Below are 20,197 nucleotides of genomic sequence, written 5' to 3' on the forward strand. Positions count from 1 at the left end.
GGAGTGCTTTAAAGCAATGAGAAATATATTTTTCTATAGTGTATTAAAGATCTAAATATTTAATTTTGTATTTATTTCAAGTCTATTAATCATGTTGTTTAGTTACTTAACACAAGGATATAAAGTTAATGTAAGCGGTGCTTTATAAGATTTTAAATCCACAACTTTCATTTATGGGCAAATGGGCAAAATCATAGACTTTTTTTCATTGGCAAGCTCAGAAAGTGCTGAGTGCATGAATGGATGGTGAGGTAGACTGAGAACTGCCTGAATGATAGGTCTCTGAGGATTGTGACTAGTACCACAGAGTCTAGTTGGAGGCCTGTAAATAGCAATATTAGTCAGGGGTCAGTAATGTTTAACTTATTTGTCAATGACTTGATGAGGAGTGGCTGATAGCACAGAGTGCTGTGCTGCCATTCAGAAGGATCTCGACAGGCTGGAGAGATGAGCAGAGGCAAACTTCTTGAAATTCAACAAAGGCTTTAGCAGGATCCTGCACCTGGAGAGGAATAAATGCATACACCATTCAAGTTAGGGGCTGATCTCCTGGAAAGCAACTCTGTGGAGAAGGATGTGGGGTCCTGGTGGCTGTTTGGCCAAGAGTCAGCAGTGTGCCTTTGTGGCCAAGAAGGAATCCTGGGTTGCACTAGGACTAACATTGATAGCAGGCTGAAAGAGATGAGTTTTCTTTTCTACTCAGCCCTGGTGAGGGCAGATGTGGAGTACTCTGTGCAATTTTTGGATCCTTGGTAGAAAAGGAACATGGATCTCCTGGAGTGAGTGCAGTGAAAAGCAACTAAAATGATGAAGGGACTGAATCTTCTCTCATATGAGGAACTGCTTGTTCAACTTCAAAATGAGAAGGCTCAGGGGGATCTGATCATGTAAGTACCTGAGGGGAGGATATCAAGAGGACATGGCCAGGCTCTTCTCAGCGGTGCCTAGTGCCAAGACAGGAGGCAAGAGGCACAAACTGAAACATAGGAAGTCCCATCTGAACATGAGAAAAGACTTCTTTTTTAAGCACTGGAACACGTGGCCCAGAGTCTCCTTCCCTGGAGATACTAAAAAGCTATCTGGACACAATCCTGTGTAACATGCTCTAGGGAACATTGCCAGAGCAGGAAGATTGGACTAGATGATCTCCAGAAGTTCCTTTCAGTCTCAACCATTCTGTGAAAACATAGATAGAGAGACTTTGAAGGATGTTTGGGATCTAGTCCCTTGTAAATTTTCAAAGGGAAATGAGCATCTAGTTACTCTCTGCAGTTCTTTCTCTGATTCTTTCCCCATGGAAATATGTCAGGAAGAGAAGTCAGGTCTCTTGTCTGAAAGTACTTTGCTTTACTAAGTTTCTAAACACTTTTGTGTTTAGAAGCACTTGCAGTTATATCATTGAGGATATAATTATAGAAGTGAAATAGTCCTCATGCCTCAGGGCATGGGCTTTTTTATCAACTAGTGAAAGAAACAATTTTCTCATGGGATAATATTGCTCACAGTTCAATGGTTTGGAGCTCACTTTTATACCAGGCATTATCCATTGTAAGAGATAACAAATTTTATTAATCATTGATTTGGTTCATTCTGTCTATTTTTAAATTATTCAATTTTGATAATGCTTATATTAACTTATTCTTAATATCTGAAGACACCGAATAATACCGATGAAATATTTGAATTAACAATGAAAGAAACAATCATAGAATAAAAAAAATCTGTTTTCCATTTTTCATTACCTATGATATTATCATATATTATCATTATCTATGCTGAATGTTTCTGGAGACCAAGCAGTGGATGTGAGCCCAGTGAGGCAGTGAGTGGTGCCTTTCAGCAGTGACGACAGCAGCAGTGGGGCACTTCTACTGGTGCAGATTTTTACAAGCGCGCCATGCAGGCTCTTGATCATTGCTATGGAAAACGCAGAGCTAATGGTGGTGGCTTTGTTCAGAAATAGTGTTTTGTAGCTGAGAATTTGCTGTATCAAATAGTCTTGTGTTCTTTGTAGTTTCAATAGAAATAAACAGGAGACATTACTTTTGGAGCAACCAACATATTTTCTGTATTAACAAGTAATGAAATTGTCCCTCCTCTCTTTTATTCAGCTTTGGAAATTGGGCATATCTATGTACAGAAACACTCCCATCAAATAAATTCCTCAGTGTGAGCGATTTATTCATTTTTGCCCTTAGTAACAGAACTAATGACTGCTTATGAAACTGTGATACAATCAAAAATAACTCTTCCCACCCTTTTCACAATCAGGCCTGTGAATAATAACTAATTGCCAGTTGTCTCAACTTAATTAAATCCTCATCAGTTCTCATGCTGTGGCAAAAGCTCTCCCATGCTACAGGACTCAGGAAGATACATCATTCAAAAATAAGACTGAGTCAGTAAGGCATGGTTATCATGTATGTGAGTTCATGGAGAGACAGAAAAGAAGCACAAAAGGTGGTAAGCTGACTTTATCCAGACTTGCTAAGGTGAATGTTCACGTAAGCTTTAATTGTTCAACTTGAGAGCATTTCTTGCAGTTCTTCATCTATTGTGGCTCGTGTAACTAGTGCTGACAGTGAAGTGCAACATGTTACAGAACTAAAGATGTTACGTGTTACAGAACTACAGAATTCTCCCTCTTACTTGAGTGGTTATTTCAGGAGAAACAACTAAATACTATCAATTCCTCATATTTACTTCAGGCAAAAGTCAAAGGTGCATTAACAATTTTTTTTTTTCCTTTATAGGAACTTCCTAAGTTTCTTGAAGACCTTGCTTCAACTGATGCTGATCTGCCTTGGAACAGGTCTAAGAATCGTTTCCCAAACATTAAGCCATGTATGTGTGTTTAATAAATAACTCCTCCATTTTGTTCTCTGCCTTCGATAGTGCAGCAAATATTTTGAACTCAACTGTGTTTTTGTTTGATCATACAATCATATCTTCATTATGAAATAATTTTTCAAGTCAGTCTTTCCACTGTTTTGTTTTTAAAGACAGCTTTATTTGCAAGTACCTTCCAACTTGCTCTCACAAGCTTTAACATGCAGGTGCAAGAAACTATAGCTTCAGTAGTTTCTTAGCTTTGTAATTCAACCCTTGTAGCAAACTCTTTAACATTCTTCCTGTTTTTTTTCCCTTTAGTGAGAAGTTATTTTTTTTAACTATAAAATCCACATGTTTGTGCATTCAGCTACCACAGGAGCTTGGGTTTGCTTTCTTGTGGATATGTGTAAATGTGCTGCAGAGGTTTGGTAGAAGATCAGAGTGACTGTAGGATAACTTAAAAGCCAAGGCTAGATTTTATCACAAGAGACAGGAGTCTGTCTCTCTGTACTCAACACTGCTTCATTTTTCAGTTAATAAGACAAGAAATGTCATTATTATTTTAAGCATTAGCTGTGATGTGAGATGAGGAGCATAGCATTCCTTGGTTAATAATGCTACATTCTGTGATATTAACTTTTCACAACAGCTGTTCCTCCTATCCACTGCCTTATTCAAGATGAGTTCTAAATTACAGTCACTATAAATTGATATTCATGACAAAGTAAAATATAAACTGATGAGTTTCAAAAGTTTTTAACTTTTTATTCTGATTTTTTTTTAATAAAAATTCAAAATTTGGAATGTTTCAGCAGCTACTTATTCACACATCACATCTTTCCTGTTTTTCATCATTTCTGAATGTACACTGCGGGCCCAAATCAGAAACTCTCAATCACTTGCTGTTTAGTCTTCTTTGAAACAAACTTCTCTGTAATTGATGAGCTTGCCTTATGTAAAAAAAGTTCTGAAATCGCCAGGGTCTGGCTTGAATCTTTCATATGACGGAAAGACTGGCACTTCCCTGATTCTTCTGTCTGACTTGTATGGAGGATGCCTGTGCCAGAACAGGATGGCTTAAAGAACATGAGCTACTTTTAGGTAGAGACTTTTAGGTAGAGGATACTCACATCACATTTTAGATTTTGGATTATTCACCATTTTGATAAATATATATATACACATATATATATATATATATATAAATTTGGTTGGAACCAGGATGACTATAAAATAATGGAAATTGTTTAAATTGCCAAGTATCATTATGTTAATAATAATATTCCTGTCTAATTCATTTGTAATGCATGGACATTTGTTACCTAAATCAGTGTTTTCTTAATTAAACTTGTAGTTAAGTAGACTTTACTTCCATCATAGATAATAACAACAGAGTAAAGCTGATGCCTGATGCTGGTATTCCTGGATCTGACTACATTAATGCCAGCTATGTATCTGTAAGTAGAGAGTCTCTCACATTTTCACTATTTTTATTTTCTTGTACAAGAGTAAAAAAATAACTTGCAAAAAGAACAACATTATTTCATGTACTGCAGCTACTGTTTCTATGGTGTTGTAGTAAAAATATATTTCTCATTATCAACTTTCTTCCTATGCCTCACATTTTCTAGTTGTGCTCTCAGTAAATTCTTTATCTATACTTTTCTGTCCCCAGTCTTGTCTAACTCATTTTTCTTCTATTCATGCTCGAAGTGTAACACATAATTGTGCATTTATTTTGTTGTAGCACTGGATGGTGGTTTCAAGCGAGGTCAAGACTTGATTTGCACGAAGTGCAATTTAAACATGTAGCAAGACATGCAGATGGTAGTCTAAACAGTTGACACAACAGCAAGCAGAAATAGTTATTTCCAGGTGACTAAGAGATGTTCACTGGGAATCAGCTAGAGAGCTGAGAATGGATGTCTTATCTCAACAGCATCCTCCTTTCTCATTAGCAAAAGTATGGAATTTCCTGATTCTGACAAGTAGCAGAACGAAAGAGCCATGACACCTTGTTACTTGGGTGCTTGGCTGTGGAACACACAGCCACTGAGGAGACCAGAATGAGCCTGGCCTAGTCTTCACCTTCCTTGTCATAAACATGCCACAGAACAGGCAATGCAAATAGCAACTTCCAAAAAACTCTAGCAGATGCCAGCTGCAGAAAGTATACACTGCTGAGATTTTGTGTCTTTACATATAAGCATCTCAGTTTAGATCAGTGTTCTTCAGCAAATAGATCCATTTCTCAGGGCTAAATCTTTACCCTTTGTATGCTCTCGCTTTATATATTTGTGGATTTGTAAATATATAAATGCACATAGGTGTAAATATACGTGTGTGTATTTACTTACCTCTTTATACAGGTGTAGATGTATAAAGATGGGGAATGAGAGATTGTGTATATACTTTTAACAAATGGGAAATTTGATGCTATTTTAATTTTTACTTTTAAACAAGAAATAATCAGTAAGTGAACTATGGATTTTGCATACCTGAACTTCAGCTCCCCAGCTCACTCTTAAAGTAGGGAGGATTAACATAGTTTCCCACTGCCACCTGTTCTGTATATTACAGATGGAATAAGTAAGAGGCAGCTGTGAATTATGGGGCTATAATTCCAATAAGGAGCTTCGAAGGTACTATAAACCACTGTGTCAATTTTTTTGAGCAATAAACTGGACTATGTGATAACACAGACTGCTGGCTGTACAGCCATAAGCTTATTGTTATCACTGCTACTGCTGTTGTAAATATTCTGCAGGGTATGTTTGGATTGAGAGAACAGATCCATGAGAACCATGCTCGGCTCAGCATTTAGACAGATTTTGCAGCTTCCTTTCCTCAATTTATCAAAGAACTAAACTACAGAAGCCAACACTGAAAAAAAAAAAACCAAAAAACTCTCAGCCTCTAAAGACAGTTTCTTGAAGACCTTTATCTGAGATCACTTTTTTTTGAGTAAGCTCCAACTTCATTTTAGAACAGATGATGGCTGGATATCCAGGCCCAAAGGGTTGTTGTAAATGGAGTTAAATCCAAATTGCAGCTGATCACAAGTGGTACTTCCCAGGGCTTGGTATTGGGAACAATTTTATTTAATATATTTACCAATTACATTGATGAGGAATGGAGTGCACCCTCAGCGTATTTGCAGGTGACTCCATGCTGGTTGGAAATGTTGGTCTGTTTGAGAGTAATGGAAATGTTGATCTGTGCAGCAGAATTAGGGTAGTAATGTCCAATCACACGACATTCAACAAATTTCAGTGCTAGATGCTGAACTTGGATCTTAACAATGCCATGCAGAAGTATAGGTTTGAGAAAGAGTGGCTGGAAAGTTGCCCAGTGGAAAAGGACCTGTGGATGCTGGTCAACATCCAGCTGAATGTGAGGCAGTAGTGTGCCCAGGAGTCCAGGAAGGCCAGTGGCATCTTGGCTTGCATCAGAAATAGGATAGCCAGCAGGACTAGGGAAGTGATTGTCCCTGTCTGCTTGGCACTGGTAGGAATGCAGCTAGAGTACTGTGTTCAGTTTTGGGCCCCTCACTATAAGAAGAACATGAAGTTGCTCAGGTGTGTGCAGAGAACAGCAATGAAGCTGGTGAAAAGACTAGAAAACAAGACATCTGAGGAGCAGATGAGAGAACTAAGGTTGTTTAGTCTGGAGCAGAAAAGGGTAAGGGGAGACCTCATTGCACTCTACAACTACCTGAAAGGAAGGTGCAGCGAGGGTGGATGTTTATTCTTAGGTAACAAGTCACAGAACTTGAGGAAATGGCCTCAACATGCCACTTAGGTTTAGCCTTTCGTATTAGGTGGATGGTTTAACTTAATGATCTTAAAAATATTTTCCAATCTGAATTATTTTAGGATTCTATTCTATGATTCTTGAGGATCACTGGAAGGACAAGGTCATCAATGTTGCGCGTAGCTTGCACTCGCCCTCACACTGCTTCTCAGTTGTTTCTTTCACCTTGCTTCTCCTTAGCACTATTTTAATTATACTTTGCTGGCCTTCTCCTGATAAATTTCTTTGTGAGTGGATCTGCATTAAGACTAATATGACAACTTAGATATTTATGAATGACAACTCCTGACCTGATGTCCCTTCAATTTCTTTGCTAAAAGAATTTCTAGTAGGATTGCATTTCCCAAACTTTATTAGAACATTGGTTCATGACCAATCTATTCAGTGGAAAAAATGCTTTACATCCTTAGGTTTCCATGGCCATCTGCCAGACCTACACCGATCACTTTAGTACATCTGAAAAGGTTCTAGCCTTAGGCTTTATAGCTACTGGCACGAGTCACATGCAAACTCTTTTTTCCCTTGCCACTTATTATGTATTAAATATTCTCTTTTTCTTAGGGATACTTATGTCCAAATGAATTTATTGCAACTCAGGGACCGTTACCAGGGACAGTGGGTGATTTCTGGAGAATGGTGTGGGAGACTAGAGCAAAAACTTTAGTGATGCTTACACAGTGTTTTGAAAAAGGACGGGTAAGTTACCAATGTACAGCATTTTATATAATAGAAAAGTCTGTATGTAGTTTCTGCAAAATTTACAGCATAATGATTGTTAATTAGTAATCACTTCCCTGCAGATAAGATGCCATCAGTACTGGCCAGAAGACAATAAACCAGTGACTGTGTTTGGGGATATAGTAATTACTAAATTGGTGGAAGATATTCAAATAGACTGGACCATCAGAGATCTAAAAATTGAAAGGGTAAGTTGCACCTGGAAGCTAATTGAATAAATTGCACCCAACAACCCAACATTAGAGATACTCCAATCCAACATGCAGCTACCCCTCATTATCTTTTAATCTTTTAATGTGCACACATTATATTGGCTGGTTTTCCTGAGCATTTTGTTTTCACTCCTGTTTGTTTTTTTTTTCTTCTGAGAATTTCTTCCAGGTTCTATCACAAAGAACTCAGATATGTGGCCAACATGCTATGAAGAGCCTATCGAGGTTACTGAACCTCTGGTCTTGTGGGAGGTGCAATTTCTATTTGGACACCTCAGTTGTCTCTTCTAGAAAGGAGTAATCCTAACCATTCTGTTACCAGACAAATCCCTTTGAATGTGTCCCTCTCAGATTAAAGGGCATGCTTGGCTGTAGTGCAGCTGTTTTGCATTGTACCACCAGCCATATTGGCCTCCACCCCCAGGAAATTCACCCAATATAAATGAGAATCATCAGTATTACTCCCACTCTTTGTTCTGGGAATGGAGGTGGCGGAGTACAGCTTACGTGTTCATCTTTCTCATGATCCACAACTATAGTTTCCACACTTTGGAAGTGTGGCATTAAGTCGGACCAGGAGGTGGACTTGGAAAGGAATCTGAACATAATGACCCAAGATGAAGTCAGCCTTCTTTTGCAGATCACTGACACATTGTATGTAGTGCAGTCACATTCTAGGACCCAAATTCCGCTGTCCAAGTATGAAGATGCATTAACATCCTGTGGCTTGTGCGTATTGCAAAAGAAACAAGCACTTAGGGGGTTGTTTCAGTTGCCTGCCCTGTAAGGTTATGCACGAAGTTCAAGTCAACTGAGTGCTTTAAAATGACTGAGAGAAGGATTGTTTTTATTTGTTTTTGTTTTTCCCCAGCTAAAATAAGACACAGTGTACACGAAATTAAAAAGGGGCTATTTTGAGTAAAAATGCATGTCAGCAAAATGCAAAGTCACATATTAGTGAGGGTGAGTTGGATAGAAAACAAGATAATTTGAGCTGAGTTGACTAAATACACTGCTTACAATAGCTGAAATATCCCCCATGAGAGCATACCATTTAATGTGCTGTACTTCTGTCTTTAAGATTGCACTTTACCTTTCATCTAAACTGATGGATTCTTAATCATTTTCCAGTGCAGGTAAAATATATACCAAATAATTCATATTTATTGCCACATTGCATTCAAAAACATTTCTTCTTCTTTTTTTTTATCTATCAATTTTAATAATACAGCAAATCAGTTTCTGCATGTAATTATTTACAATTTCTCAGTGGTTTTTTTTTTTTTTTCAATATGAGAAGATCAAATAGTTGGTTCAAAACAAAATGAGCTAGTTCGTTACAATAGAGTTGATTAAGTTGAAACTCATTTCTGCAAAATACTGTGAAGGCTAAAAGTTGAAAGAATTTCAAAAACTCTGGAGAAAGTAATGAATGAAAATTCTGCTGAGTATTATCAAATTTTTAGGTACTGTCTGTGACTGAGGTGGTTCATGACTTGCAAACTACTAGGAATGGAAAGGATACACTGTGGCATTGTAGTTGCACTGTCATCTTGTATGATTTTCACTAAGATTTTCCTTGATTCCTGTTGGAAATGTGATAGTGGGTTAGATAGGGTTTGGCCTGATCCAGTGCTTTTATTGTTATGTCCTTCATGGTTAATATAGATACCAGATCATAAACAGCTGTTCTTGTTGAGTTACTATTGCTGTTGCTCTGGTTGAGAAGGCACCAAATACTTAGAAAATATATTTGTGTTTACCAGTGTATTTGTTTGCCTTAACTGTGATAGACCAGTATTAGAATAGTTGCTTTCCCCTAAATAAATTTGGCAACCCAGTTCAGTGAAGTTCCAGACAAGTTCTAGAAGTATCAAAATGTAAGCCACAAATGATACCTATACAATAATTTAAGTCAAATAGAGAGGACTGCGGAAATCTTTAATACTTCTTGAAAGATGAGTTTGATGCCATCTTTATCAAAAAACTTGTCATAAGATCCATGCACAAGAAATTACTCCTAGACACCAGAACCATTTTTGAGTATAGTGCTGTGACTATTTTACAGCACGGAGACTGCATGATGGTACGGCAGTGTAACTTTACTTCGTGGCCAGAACACGGAGTCCCTGAAACTACTGCACCAATTATCCACTTTGTAAAACTTATCCGCGCAAGTCGAGCACACGATAATACGCCGATGGTGGTTCACTGCAGGTAAGTATATTCATGAAATCATTACTTAGTATCTTGTCATTCTGATCTATATATTAAATATATAGATTTATATACATATAGGTCTATATATTAAAGTTCAGGGACACTGAACGAAATCTGAGTACCTGAGCACAGCTCTATTATGGATAGTAGTGAAGTCTTCTCCGTTAGGGTTCCTTGAGCCTTAATCAGAGGTAAAACACCCAAGTAGGCCTGTTCTTCCATCCTCTGAAATCCCATTGAGATATCAGTGGATGTTCTTATGGACAGCCTAATCCAGTGGGTGAAAATCCTGCCTATGGCAGGGGTGCTGGAACTAGGTGACCTTTAGGGTCCCTTCCAAACCAAGCCATTCTGTAACTCTGTGTTTATAGCTCTGAAAAATTAATGCCTAAGTATTGCATTTAGTATCTACATATCATTATCACGAGGAAGAAACTATTTGGGTACCACAGAGAATGACAAATATGTATAGAATATTGCATATGCTGGATTTCAAGCTTGGATGCCTGTAAACATCTAAAATCTATATTTAGGCTCTTAAAAATGTGTTGGTGGTTAGAAGTGTTCAGCTCTGAATGGAAAGGTCTGGGCTTGACTGCCTCATTCTCAGTGTGAGCAAGGAAATGTGTGGACAGGAAAGCTAGGCCTGTTGTCACAGACCCTGTCTTTCTCCAGTGAGTTTATTACAAACTAGGATAGTTTTTATTTGTCCTCCATGTCCTACAGATGCCTTCCACAATGGATGGTAAAACCTGGTAAAATTTTATTTGACATTGTTGTCCTTGACTATTTGGCATTTTCCTCTATTGCAGGGGACAGAGAGACTGTTATAGGAAACAACTTATATGCTGAGGTCACTTATATGCTTTGGGCCATTTTACAATGAATACCATCCCCTTTTCTCAACACAGATAAATGAAGGGGCCAACATGGGCAAGATGCTCTGCCCATGCTCCTGATGATTATGAAGCAGCATGTTTTCTCATATCCAGAAAACTCTTTCATTATATTCTGTTTCTAGATCCTGAAGTTTCTTTGTAGTTTTGCTATACTTTACCTGATTACCTCCATAATATACTCTGTATTTAATAATTAGTTGCAGAAAAGACTGGCAGTGATTTTAAGAAAATCCTATTCGTTCTCAAGCCCTTCATTAAAACAACACTAGCTACCAGTGTGTGCTGTGCATTTATCCTCATTTTAAAATAATTTTATTTTGAATGTTTTGCTATGTTGGGTTTCCTCAAATAGAAAAAACATCACAGAATCCAGATGTGATTTCAAACAATCTTGTGATTTCCTTTTTCTTTTTTTAATCAGTGAAATTTAGAAAATTCAAAGGGAAGTTGTAGGGTTGTGTTTCCTCTTCTGTGGATTCATTTAGTTAAATCCCACTTTCCCATAGAACTCCTTGTAAAATCAAAGTCAGAACATGATTTCACTTTATCTCCTTCACTTTATCTGAGGAGACATACACACAAAACTGGTGCAAAATCTTTCATTTTTTTTCCCACTGTTTTCTTCTCATAATCAGTGTACTTTAATAACCAATATTATCTGAGGAAATATTTTGTATTAAAAAAAAAGAATAAAAACTCATTTTATCTTGTGCATTATGTTTGCAGTGCTGGTGTTGGAAGAACAGGTGTTTATATTGCTCTTGACCATTTAACACAACATATAAATGACCACGATTTTGTGGATATCTATGGCCTTGTAGCTGAGTTAAGAAGTGAAAGAATGTGCATGGTCCAGAATCTGGTAAGATGTAACAGTGTATTTAAATTCTGTTTTCCTGATGTTAAAAATTAAGTCGTTGATATTCTGATCTAAAAAAACTAGTCTAGAAATCAAATACAATTCAGCTTAATTTTCTATTAATTCCTGTCTATCTGGATTATAAATGTATGCTTTTGTATCTTTTTAACTAGATTTTGGCCAGCAAAGTATTGCCTAGTGCAGAAATGAGTGTTGAAATGCTCAGATTTTAGAACCTTAATCACAATTTCCTAAACTCTCAGAAAGTTCAAGTTTTGAGTGATGTACAAGTGTTGGATAAAACACAGCTTCATAAATTACTTCAAATAAAATAACACATTTGGACAGAATTCAGCACAGACTTGACAGTTTGTAAAATTAAGGCAGTGTTGTTTGTTGGATCTGAAAAAAAAAAAAAAAAAAAAGGATTTATGACATTCTTATTATTAAGTATGGAGGACCTGCTAGTGAGGAAGGCCTCTACTGTGCTAGGATATCTGGGTATTTGTAAAGGAATAACAGCAGAATTTAAAGATGTTCTTAAATGCCCAGTGGAATGGCAATCCAACTGTATTTGCATGAAGTGTTTTGCATAAGCATCCTGCAGGCCATTTCTAACCCAAGGCTGCTGCTTGAAATTTTTTACTCTACTGCATGACTTTCCAATATACCATGACTTTCTATATATTAGCTTCAAAATCCTGTGACAGCTTGCTCTCTGTCCAGGTCATCTCTAACTCATGTTTGCAGACTACAAAATGCATATCAGCACTAAAACTTGCTACAGGAGAACTGAACCCTGTAAAGTTTTATGGCAGATTCAGTAGTCAGGCTATTCTGACAGCTCTGTTATAAAACACTGTTTAGTAATCTATATTTCAGATTTTATGTGATCAGCATAGAAGATGTGGAGAGAGAAGCCTGAGGAACTCATCTCCAGAACTCAGTTTAGAAATCCCTCAATGAAATTGTCTGTAGGATCTATGAGTAGAATAAAAAATCAGTTGCTGTCAGACCTATTTTTTTCCTTGATTGTAACTTAAAAATAATTTTCCTTTGCTAGCAATCATTGTCTGAGCACAGAATGGCCTATATTTGTGCAAAGAAACATCTCGGCAGTTACCACACTCCTCACAAAAAGCTGCATGCAAGTCCTCTATGGGGAATGACCTGAAACACACTGGGAATTATTTGGTGGGGATCAAAACTGTGCAAGAGACTTTAAATGTTTTGAGGATGATCAACTTCCACCATCTTGCAGTGCCCCCACTGATTAATTCACAACTTTTGAGATATAATCTCAGTCTCCATACCTATCTGGTTTTATTCTTTTATTTCATTATTTATTTCATCCTGGCATTGCCTTCTTTTATTTTCTCTTTTCAGCAGTTATTACCCACAGTTGTCATTGGTGGTGTCAAAGTAACTTTAGTTGCCCACCCTTGGCATTATAGTCTATTAAAAGTTATGCTACAGTACAAGAAGTATCACAGAAAACAGTGTGGGTTTTTCAAGGGTAGCAATGGTGCATCCTAGAACACATAGATTTACTTGAACTTTTGCATTTGAGTGCACCCTGCTGGTTCTCTCTATGTTATAAAGAGGGAAATTCTTTGTTCAGTTTCTTCAGTCTAACTAGCAACAAAAAGTAATCAAATGCATCTTCATAGATCGCACCTTTACAGAAAAATATGGCACAGCTGTTGTTCTCAGACATTATTAGTATAATTTCATATTTTACTAGCCATAACAATTAACATCTTTTGACAAATGTTAACACCTTATACCTTGTGATGCATGAAATCAGGCCAGGCATATATGATATCATCAAAGTATTGAGATGACTAAGTTAAACTGCAGTTACTTTTGTAACACCTGAATGCTATACAAAAAATCCAGAAGTATTTTTGTTTATTTTTGTTTCATAAGTACTTTTTTTTTCTTTCTAATGAAATGTCTTGAAATTCACATCTTTACAGGCACAGTATATCTTTTTGCATCAGTGTGTCCTGGATCTGCTGACAAGCAGGGGAAGTAGCCAAGCAATATGTTTTGTAAATTATTCAGCACTTCAAAAGATGGACTCTCTGGATGCCATGGAAGGTAAGCAGATACAAATTATCTCAGAATTGTTTTTTCATAGCAGGTGAATTGACTTGTCCAGTCTAAGAAGCAAAAAGAAATAGTCTGACATTTTCTGGCTTCAGAAGAATAAAGGTGTAACATTTTGCTCTCCTTTAGCCTCCCTTGTGGTAACAGCCATTGCTCAAGCCTTCCACCCTTTTGCCCCCGTGAGATCTCACTTCAGCCAAAACAGTTATCTGCCATTAGGTACTATCTGTTTACAAAGTAGGTTAAAGTAATATATCTGTTTCTTTTGTAGGTGATGTGGAGCTTGAATGGGAAGAAACTACCATGTAAATACTAAGACTAAATATTCAAGATGAGATTTTGAAAGTCAAAGTCATATTTTTCTAAGCAAAAGGGCCAAAGTACACTCCCCTATTTTGATGATTAAAACAGACACAACTGATTGAAACAGCTTTTCTTCTATCAATGTGCCTTCATAAATATGTTATTTTATTCAGATCACTGAGCAATAATGCTATGAAGTACTTTTGCACAGACTGCACTTCTGCTGTTACATGAGTACTACAGTCAGTATGTACGTATTTAAATAGAAAGTGTTTGAACATATTCTTTTTTTCCATTTATCTTCGTAAATGAGGAAAAATGAGCCAAATAAGATGTCAAAAAAAAAAAAAAAAAAAAGAAAAGTATTCCTAGTGAACATATTTTTGTGTGAATTTGCTGTGTTCATTGCGTTTTGGTTTTAAGTAAAAGCTACACTTTCTTGAATCATTCTTGCTAGACTGGTTTTAATGTTGCTGTCAGTTCCTGCAGATCAGTTCCATTACCATCACGATGATCTTTACCTAAATCTGCATTCTTATGTTTTGAATCTTTTTTTATGAGTGGTAACATATCAGCTGATGATCCTGAACAGCTGAAGAGTCACCTTCTGACATGTGGAGGATTATTCAGCTTTTACACAGCACACAGTAGCTCTTCAGGGACACTTGGGGCTATTTAAGACAACTTATAGTTGGTGGATTGAGTTTTTTAAATGTACGATGGTGATTGCAAATGTTCAACACAGAAGAAAGTATTTTGCATTCCTCTTACTTTTAAATACAGATAACTACAAAAAAAAACCCAACAACTAAACAACTAAAAATTTACTACCTATCTGTAGTAGGCAAATGGGCTAGTAGCACCTATTCTAGTGTGTGTTAGATTGACTTGAGTTAATGAATGTTTATAATTCATTCACATCTTTAGTATTCTGTATTTTAAAAGGAAACTCTGCATTTAATATTTTTTATAATGCAGCACCATCAAGTAAAAAAAAATAATTCCCTTTTCAGGTTTGGTGAATCACTGTAGAGGTGAAAAAGTACAGGAAGTAATGTTAGGGGATTTAATGAAAATTATCTTCCACTGATTATTGTTATCAGAGAGAGATCTGAAACAGAAATGAGAAAAGCAAAAGCCAACCAAAAACTGTTGAGTATGAAGACTATAGTGAGAATTAAACTCTGCACCTTGGTTTACAGGGAAGTATTTACATAATATTATTAGGTAGGGAGACTGTCATCTCCTTTTTTTTCTCTGTGTAAATAAATATATCATTGGGATAAGGCTGTGACCTTAATTTAAGATGGAAAACATAAAAGCAGGGAGACTTTGCTACTTCCATTGTATATTCTGTTTGACAGATAAAATCCATAGCCTTGTGGAGGCATCAAATGCAGGAAAATCAGACAAACTTCTTTAGAAACTAGGAAGGTGCGTTAGTGTGTTTGTGTGCACACAACTGTAAATGAAAGCTTTCCATATCTTTGACTGTACCTACCAGACAGAAAATACTGTACAGCACGTAACCTGATATTTATTCATAAGTGAACGGCGGAAGGTGTTTGATGTCTTTTTAGAATCTGGCAAGGATGGTGCAGATTATAAATCAGTGAGGACCTTTTCAGCAGAAAGTGCCAAATACCTTAAATGAAAATCAAAAGGCAGTATTTGAGGAGATGAAAATGCTCTACGAAGATATTTTGGGCGATCTGTCTTTGATGAAGACTGACGGTATTGCAAACATCACCTGTCAAGCTAAAAGGAAAACAATGCCTTTTAAAGCTGAGTAGAGGGAGAGAGAGGTGATGTCCACAGCTGTTCAAGTCTCTGGCAAAGCATTCGGTAGAGCTCTAGTTACATTTGGTTCATATGAAACATGTGTTCTTCATTTATTATACACATACTTTAAAGTATTCTGACAAATTACTTATAGGGGCTTACAGATGTTTTTCATGATTTGTATTTGTACTTGGTAGCAGTACATGTAGCACTGTGATAAATTGACATTATAAAGTCATAATCTTGTCTAATCTTCTGTCCATTACAGTGGAATATACATATGTGTGTCGTTACTCTTTTGTTGTTGAGAAAAGCTAAATAGCCTCTTGCAACTTACAGTGCAACTCCAGAAGTTCAAAATGTGCTTGAATGTTTTCTGTTTCATCGAATATTTATCACAAAGACTCTTACATCTTCCTCTAGGGGACCTGCTTGTAGTCAAACTCAATTCATTAGCATATCTGACATCTTAGTTAGATGTTAGAATACGTATCTTTGTTCTGTAGGTCAAATAAAAATAAAAAAGGAATTTAATTAAAATAACTTATTATACATAGTAGCAATCTGATACATGCTACCTTGATATATTTTGCATTAAGGATAAAAGCCAAAAGTCAGCATAAGCTGGCTCCAATTCCCAGAACACACAGCAAGGGAAAAAAAGACACTCCAAGCTATTCTCTTTGAGAACCATTTTTCAGTATAAATAGAGCAGCAGTTCACTGACCTCCTCGCTTGCCCACCAATGATTTACAGGGACAGGGGAGCATCCCTCAGACCTCTATCCAGTCATGAAGAAAAAGATTCTGTAGTCTCTTGTCTTCCAGCTCTTTCCTTTTACAGCAGCTCCTGTCTTGGTTCTACTGGTGGAACCAAGAGATGAGCAGAATGTATCCAATTGCTATTTTAAGAATATATATATATATATATAATTTGTCACTTAAATTTTTATAAATTAATGGATTCGGTGTAGCAAGAATACAATCCATCAAAAGCAGAGACTGAACAAAGAATGAATAAGAACTGGGGAATACCCAAGTTTTACAGAAAGATTAGAATTACGCTTAAATCAGGTCATGTTTTATTAAATTATTCAGTATATTTCTATAAAAATTGGCATATATATAGATACATACAGCCCCTCTGTATGCATCTATAGCCAGTTCTGTTGTATGTCTTCAGAAGAGACTACTGTCAGTGCCCTTTACCACAGATCTCCTCTTTTTACAAAAGTAATAGAGCAGCAGCACATTACACTCACGTTAAATTTGAAGCATTTTTTAAACTGTTACAAGAGCTGATAAAAATAATCCACTTGCCCATTTAGTGCATATCAGAAGCTATTCAGCAATTTAATTTCCTAACATTGCATGAAAGATCAATCTTGTGTGCCATCTGCGTATTCCTATATTACAGAGTATGCTTATATGCAGTAATTAAGAAAAAAGCTGCAAAGAGTAATGAATTAATCATATTTCACACTGAGGTCACATATGATAGTGAGCTTCCCTGTTTACATCCAGAGATGTAAAATGTCTCCTAGATTTGGAAATTATGCTTCACTTTGTCAGAGAATGAAACAAACCTTTGCAAACACAAACCATTTTTTCATGCCAGAATCACACTGCACAACTAGTGTCTGCTTCGTCAAAGTTAACCTTAGAAGTGCCTTAATGCACATTACTTACTATTTGCAAAGCACATTCAGAACCAAGCCTGGAAATACAGGAATGAAACTGAAGACAAAAAGGAACAGAAGAGTGCTGATCAATCTACAAGCATATCTGATAAAATCTTAACTACTGTAATAGAACTATCTTCCAACAAAAGAGGTACTTAAATGGAGTTACCATCCAGTAAACTAAAAAAAATAAATGTCCACAGTATATATCACTAATTTTATGATTGATAGAAAATCAGATTAAAACTTAGGCTTACGAAATCTAGGTCAAAATATCAATTTCATGGAGTCACAATTTTAACAACTGCAGTTACAGCACAAAATGGTCTTATGGTTGTTTTCAAGTGAGTTTTCATGGTATCCAAGAAGCAGAGAGCAAACATCATTCAGCTACTGATTTATGCTACTCAATTTATTTTGAAATAAATATTGAAGTCCCAGTATACGTTTTTCCTAGGTGGAAAAACATGTCTTGCTGCCTCTTCCAAAAAAGATATTTCCAATACTTTATCTTCATAAACAATGGGCTATTGACCACTCCTCTAATCTAGATATGAAGTTGTTTTTAATTGGAAACAATTTGACTTCTAGCAGAGTAATTCTGCTATGTGTTTATCACTGTGTATACAAGCTTGTGCTGACATGTGGTGCATTTCTAAATCTGGTACCTCATACCTGGTTGATAATTGTATTTCACCAGGACAACTGAGACCTTGTTGATTTCCCACTGAGCAGAGTTTAGAACATTCAAACTGAAGCTTGGCAGTGTCTGGTGCAGGCACCAAGATCTGGGTTTTGTGTACTGCTCTTATTCAATTAGGCCAAAACCGCCAAGAGATTCAAAACTCAATGCCCTGTGAGGTCAGTGAGCAGAAGGCATTTTCTCTGAAAACATTTTGACAGCAAGTTAAATGTGTGAACAAGTTAAAGTTTCAATAATACCTGTTACAGAGTATGTGTTAGATCATGTTAAGCGCTGAACGTATATCATCATGTATCCATGGAAATAAATGATAGAAAAAAATTCAAATTGATTTATTCTTTTAAGATCTATGGAAAGAATTCAATTAGCTCTCTGTTTTAGGGGATATACATACGTTAATAGTGAATTCAGGACATATGTATGGTTAAAATACATGTGTGTTCAGCGTTAAAAAACTTGCAATGCAATGAGTGACGTGGACTGTAGCTGGAAACCATTGACACATAGTTTTAGACATGTCTTTGCCATTTTTAATTTTAAGGAACTGAGTCAAAGAAAATAGACTGAAACTGGTCCTCTGCTTCACCACTTTTGTATGACTGTTGGGTCACCATTCTAAGTATGATGCTAAAAAGACAAGACCTCCTGATATTGTTCTCCATGTTTTGTTCTGTTTTCTAATGCTGTGTTGATCATCTATATGTGACTATGTCCAAAGGAACTGTAAACAGAAATGTCATTCATCTGATGTCAGGTGCTACTGGCATGGTCTATATCCATACGTCATTCCCAGGTAAGCAGTGTAGTGGTCTCACTTCAATTCCCTGCCCTCTAAGCTGATGTACAGCTGACATCATGGAATCTCAGCTACATTTTTGCACTGACCCTTCCCCAGATAACTTTTTCTTCCCTTCCCTTTGGCTACAGTTATGAGCTATGTGACAAGTGCAAGCGCACTTTAGTGCTATCTCAGAGCTAAATGGTGGTATCAATTGCATGTCTACACAGGATAGGCACAGTGTGCATGGTAAGGGTAAACTAAATTACTGGCTTTCTATCCAGAAGTTCCCCCTACTGCTGTTACAAAATGTGGTATAAATTTTAGCACTGTTCATTATTCAGTGTCAGTCAGCTGAAGACAGCAAGATGGATCCTGTGTTTGATATTTTGCATGGCAGTTCTATTTTCCCAATAACTTTTCCCAAATGATGCTGAACTAATTACTTATTTTAATTACTTTTTTCCCCAGCTCCCTTATTCTGTAGGGCCATTCTCAGATTCAACTGTGTAAAGAAAACTTAAAATCAATGGCTTTTCTGCAATGAATAACAATGTCTACGGTACATTTCACAGATCCCAATTCCCTGGGCAGTCTGGGATGCAGTTGAGCCTCTGTATTTCAGTTGAAAGACAATGTTTAGAAGGTTTTTGTTATATATGGATCATCTTACTCTGCTTGTTGATTGGTGTTACCAGGGTGATCTTTTTGTAGGATGACAGCTGCACACAGCTATCCACTATAATCATGAACAAACCATTCCAGCACTCCTCATAGTCAATAATGAGCCAAAGGAAGTTTTACAAGGATATATCTAAAATATTTTGCAGGAGATGGAGTTGTGAATGATAGGAAAAGAATACTTGGATACTGGTAACCTAATATGCAAGTAAAGCTTTACCATTCACAGTTACATTCCATGAAGCCTGCTGAGCAGGAAGCATTCTAAAACATACAGAGAATATTTGGGACAAAACAGTACAAACTTTGAGCTGAGCACTGCAAGATTCTGAACACTTGCCAGTCATACAGGAATGCACTTAAATAGTCTTTACTGTAAATGTACCTAGCTCATGAGAAAAGCACAAATACAGAAAACAAGTATTATGAGAGCTGACAGCAACCTTCATGATTCTAGTTAGTGTTGGGAACCAAAGGACTCTATTGAGACAGTGCTTTCACTAATCCTAAAATATAAAAACAAATATTTTGACAATGCAAGTGCAGAATGGGGCAGACAGAGCATAGACGGAGGAGAGGGTTTT

The 20,197-nt window shown here is 36.7% G+C and overlaps 1 protein-coding gene across 1 annotated transcript in view; it reads left to right on the forward strand.

Moving 5' to 3' along the window:
- The window catches only part of PTPRQ (protein tyrosine phosphatase receptor type Q), a 120,528-nt gene extending 106,534 nt beyond the window's left edge, over positions 1-13,994 (forward strand). Inside the window, exons 56-63 of the mRNA XM_042890276.1 lie at positions 2,754-2,844; positions 4,213-4,289; positions 7,207-7,341; positions 7,446-7,571; positions 9,664-9,812; positions 11,441-11,576; positions 13,553-13,676; positions 13,957-13,994. Of these exons, the coding sequence (XP_042746210.1) occupies positions 2,754-2,844; positions 4,213-4,289; positions 7,207-7,341; positions 7,446-7,571; positions 9,664-9,812; positions 11,441-11,576; positions 13,553-13,676; positions 13,957-13,994 (876 nt within the window). The remainder of the gene's footprint in view (positions 1-2,753; positions 2,845-4,212; positions 4,290-7,206; positions 7,342-7,445; positions 7,572-9,663; positions 9,813-11,440; positions 11,577-13,552; positions 13,677-13,956) is intronic.
- The last annotated feature ends 6,203 nt before the right edge of the window (positions 13,995-20,197 follow it).

The sequence above is a fragment of the Lagopus leucura genome, unplaced genomic scaffold (genome assembly GCF_019238085.1).
Source record: "Lagopus leucura isolate 7727_CA_CO unplaced genomic scaffold, USGS_WTPT01 Super-Scaffold_100159, whole genome shotgun sequence".
NCBI lineage: Eukaryota > Metazoa > Chordata > Aves > Galliformes > Phasianidae > Lagopus > Lagopus leucura.